The sequence below is a fragment of the Mirounga leonina genome, unplaced genomic scaffold (genome assembly GCF_011800145.1).
Source record: "Mirounga leonina isolate KUSES-001 unplaced genomic scaffold, KU_Mleo_1.0 Mir_151, whole genome shotgun sequence".
NCBI lineage: Eukaryota > Metazoa > Chordata > Mammalia > Carnivora > Phocidae > Mirounga > Mirounga leonina.
In genome coordinates, this window is record NW_023270377.1 from 101,397,255 (window position 1) to 101,401,910 (window position 4,656).

A 4,656-nucleotide genomic window follows, 5' to 3' on the forward strand; every position below is an offset into this window, starting at 1 on the left:
CCCCACGAGGCGCCGGGCGGCGGGGCGCGGCGGGCCAGCGACCCGGTGAGGCGGCCCGACGCCCTGGCCGCCCCGCGGGTGCAGCGCTTCCACAGCGCCCACGACGTGAACCCGGCCCCGCTGCCGCCCTGCGCCGACCGGCGAGGCCTCCGCCTGCCCGGCCTCGCGAGCGCCGACGGCGGCCTGGCCCGCGGCGCCTACTCGCCCCGGCCGCCCAGCATCAGCGAGCACGTGGCCATGGAGGCCTTGGCGGCGGGGGCGGACGGCGCGGGGCCCGAGATCGGCCTCGTGCTGCCCGACGACGACTTCGTGCTGCCCGACGACGTGGTGCAGTACATCAAGGCGCACGCCGGCGGGACCCTGGACGACAGCCCCCCGCAGGCCTATCCCCCGGAAAGCACCTGCTTCTCTGAGAACCCCAAACTGCCCAGCCCGGGGCTGCACGGCCAGCGCAGGATGGTGGCCGCGGACTCCAACGTGGGCCCCGCCGCCGCGGTGCTGGGAGGCTGCCAGCTGGGCTACGCGGCTCCCCCCAGCCTGAACAAAAACAGCATGCCGGTGCAGTGGAATGAGGTGAGCTCCGGCACCATGGACACCCTGGCCAGCCAGGGGAAGCCTTCGCCCTTTCCGCAGGGCAACCTGGCTGTGGCGCAGCAGAAGCCGGCCTTCGGCCAGTACCCAGGCTATAGTCCGCAAGGTCTGCCGCTGAGCCCGGGGGCCCTGGACACCGCCCAGCAGGCACACTTTCAGCCCTGCGGGGGCGGCTCCTCCGTGCCTCGGATAAATTATATGCAGCAGCTGCGGCAGCCCGGGACAGGTGGGCAGTGTCCCAGTATGACGACCACCGGGAGCCCCCACACCAACTATGGGCAAGCCCACCCCCAGCTGAGCCCCAGTACCATGGGAGGGGCCCTGAACCAGTACCCCCCATCCTGCAGCAACATGGCAGCCAAGCCAGTCCACCTGGGGCTCCCCCAGCAAATGGAAGTTGCTCCCGAAGCCACCATGATGGGAGGCAACCGCCGGGAACTCGGAATCCCCAATTCCTCCCTGGCCGGGATGCCACCCCTTCACTCGACCCAGAGCTACCCACAGCAGAGCCATCACCTGGCGACCCCCATGAGCCAGGAGGGCTACCGCCAGGGCCCCAACCTTCTGCCTTCCCAGCAACCCAGCTTCATGGAGCCCCAGCAGGGCGCCGTGGGGGTGGCTGAATCCAGCTTTGGCCTAGTGCAACCCCGGCCACCCCCTGAGCCCAGCCCTGCTGGCTGCCACCGTGGGGTGCGGGCTGGGCTGCAGCTGGCCTATGCCAGGGCCACCGGCCACGCCATGGCTGCTGTGTCGGCCAACCAGGAGATGGCAGATGGGCCCAAAGGAGCAATGGGCAACATGGTGTCCCGGCCTCCTCAGCCACCCCCACAGGACACGGCCGGGGCCCAGGACCACAGCATGCTCTACTACTACGGCCAGATCCACATGTACGAACAGAACGGAGGCCTGGAGAACCACGTGGGCTGCCAGGTCATGCGGCCCCAGCCACCGCAGCCACAGGCCTGCCCAGACAGCATCCAGCCCCAGCCCTTGCCCTCGCCCGGCGTCAACCAGGTGTCCAGCACTGTGGACTCCCAGCTCCTGGAGGCCCCCCAGATAGATTTCGATGCCATCATGGATGATGGCGATCACTCGAGCCTGCTCTCGGGTGCCCTGAGTCCCAGCCTCCTCCATAGCCTCTCCCAGAGCTCCTCCTGCCTCACCACCCCCCGGAACTCCCTGACTCTGCCCTCCATCCCCACGGGCATCAGCAACATGGCTGTTGGGGACATGAGCTCCATGCTCACCAGCCTGGCCGAGGAGAGCAAGTTCCTGAACATGATGACCTAAGGCCCCAGCTCCTGGCGCTCAGTGGACTCGGAGGAGGCATCATTTCCCAGAGCTTGGGGCTTCCGTCAATTTTGTCTTTTTCCAAAAAAGTATTAACTAGGTCTGAGGGAGTGTTGCCAGTGGCCGATTCAGACCACAGATGCTTTAAGGGCAGGTTTGTGTACATCCTGTCTGGTCTTCCTTTGGGTTATTTTTCGGAACAGTGAAAAAAGTCTCAATGGGAAAGGCAAGGTAGAAATGAAAAACTCGTTTGCACAGTGCTTCCCAGGCTTTGGTGTTTATAGGACCAAATTGTTCTAGCGTCTTCGCCTCTGTCATTTGGCTAATGAGGGATCCCGTTGGCCAGGGGGAAAGAAGGTAGAGGGAACCACATTTGGGTTTGAATCTGAAAGCCATACTGGATATTCTAATCCAGGAAGATAAGCTTCTCATTGCCCTACCTACGAGGTAAAAGAGTTCTATGAAGCTTACTTCTTGAGGCCTCTAACATTCCCCGTGCCGCAGAGGAAGAAAAAAGATTTTTACCTGGATTATTTGGAAGCACATCCTGATTCCAGGTTTGGTAGCGCCGGCACGTCTGCCCCCACAAAGCCGAGTTTGCCACTGGCAGGCTGTCCAAGTGCATACGAATGGATAAAGTATGGAAGGATTGCCAGAGAAGAAAAGAAAAACCGTAGTCCTTGGGGCAAGCCCAGAAGCTGCCCTGACTTCTCCAGACCGTGTTTACAGTGCTCATGCATGTCGAATGTAGCCCTTCCTGGAAAGAACACTTAACTTCTAAATACCTCGGGGCTGCTGGAGCTGCTGTGGGCTAGGGATGGACCCAGGTGAGCCAAAGCCTGGCACGGGGCCTCGAGAAATTGGGAGAGCACCAGGGACCCAGCCTCAGGCCACCCTGGAGACCGCCCGTAAGAAGAGGAAGTCATATGTTTACCCAATCGCGTTTCTCCAGTGCACTGTCCACCCACTTTACCATGGAAAAGCCCAGGACTTGACAGCAGCCTCTTCCCGGGCTCCCCCGGGCTGTGCGGTCTGCTCACCCGCAGTCCAGTGGTCTGGGCCGAGACACAGCATGCAGCCCCGGGACCTTCTGGATTCCCTTCCCTCGGCGCTCCTGCTCATTCTGCAAAGTACGATGATCTGCATGGTGTTTTTGGTGGGGGTGGAGGGTGACGGGGTTGATTCTTGGGACTCTGAGGGACCGTCTCTGAATTTCCCTATTCGGTGTGACCCAGCCCCACCCGGAAATGGAATTTGGAACTGACATCAGAACGTACTGTCGGGTGACTTGAAGCCTCCTTCCCACCACACACATGTACTCACACCGCACACGTTGCCAGCGCTGAATTTGTGGCGACCTTGCCAAAACCAACCGCACCGCGATGAGCCTGATACTGTGACCCTAGCCTCAACCAGGACAGGGCCAAAACCTTACCTGGGCCCTCCGCATCCCAGAACATCAGATGCTTTGTTAGGGTCCAAAGACAAAGCCAAGGCCAGATAACAGCCCTGGGACGCCTCCGAGGGTCTGGGCTCTGTGGCGGTGTTCATTCGCTCCCTGCGCTAGGATTTCGCTAGCCGTTCCCAGCCTGTGTATAGTATGTACAGAAGGCGTCATTCCTGAAAATACTGTAGGTGAATCAGCCAGCCAAATTTATATCTGCAAAATATTTAGCTTTTTCTACGTGCTATGAATTGAGATGACACACTCAACTTGTAAATACGTCTTTTTGTACATTAAAAAAGTAATTTTTTCATAATTTATTTTGTCTATCTGTTTCCTCCTTGACAGTAGTTAATGAGAACCTGAGCAGTAAATTTGGTGCATTTGAACAGAAACTAGGCTGTATTTTTTCACAACAGTGTCAAAATTGACTGTCCCGCCTTCGCCGGAAAATGTTTAATGCTGAGGCATTTACTGGCTGTTTGTTTGTTGTCTCTGGGGGTGAGGGGCGGGCAGGGTTTGATGATTTACGGTGAACATCCGGCTGTTGTTCCCAGCGAGCTGACCTGAACATCTAAGTTGGTTTGTCGAGAACCTTGTGTACCGGACCCAGGTATATTCCCAAGCACTCGTCCCAAAGCAATCCTCGGGTCAGGATTCCCTCCTTGATGGGTAATTTGATGAGCACTCTTAAGTCAGGGTGGAGATCAGGGGAGAAGATAGACCCCTGTGCTCTGGTGCTGGCAAAAGGAGAAAGGACAGACAGATGGAGCTGCCTGATCCCCAGCAGCCAGTCTGGGGCGGAGGGGCCCACAGGGAGTGGCCACGAGCTGTAACTCTGAGCCCTAGGAGGTGGCCCTGGCAGGTACACAGGGAGGGCCCAGGTCTAGCAAGCCAGCAGCCAGCCATTAGCAGTGATCAGGCCACTACACGGAACCTCAGGGGGCCAGTGAGTAGGACACGCAGACTGAGATGGTTTCTGGGACAGGAGAACAGAGGGGAGGGCCTAAGACTGTGTTGGAGGGGGTAGAAGCCCCTTCTGTAGGGCTGGGCACACTGGGCCCCTGAACCCCCTCCTCTCCATGAGAAAAACCTTGGCACCTGCCTCAGAGTGTCCGGGGCCAAAGCGATGGAGAAGGCATTCGGCTCTGCAGCATGTGACCAAGCGGACTGAGGAAGATAAGAAACCTCCAAGGAAAATAGAATTTAGCAGGCTTCCTTTCTGCAGGGCACCCCAAATTCTTCCCTGTGTGTCTGGCCATAGTTTCCTGCTGGAAAGGCTACAGCTGGGGTCACATTCCGGGGCCTCAAGCCTCAGTGAGGAAGACTCA

The 4,656-nt window shown here is 58.9% G+C and overlaps 1 protein-coding gene across 1 annotated transcript in view; it reads left to right on the top strand.

The window, feature by feature from the left end:
* GLI2 (GLI family zinc finger 2) overlaps positions 1-3,635 on the top strand; it is a 244,455-nt gene extending 240,820 nt beyond the window's left edge. The window contains exon 15 of the mRNA XM_035008207.1: positions 1-3,635. This exon is cut by the window's left edge and continues 33 nt beyond it. Coding sequence (XP_034864098.1) covers positions 1-1,881 — 1,881 coding nt within the window. The 3' untranslated portion in view covers positions 1,882-3,635.
* Positions 3,636-4,656: the final 1,021 nt, after the last annotated feature.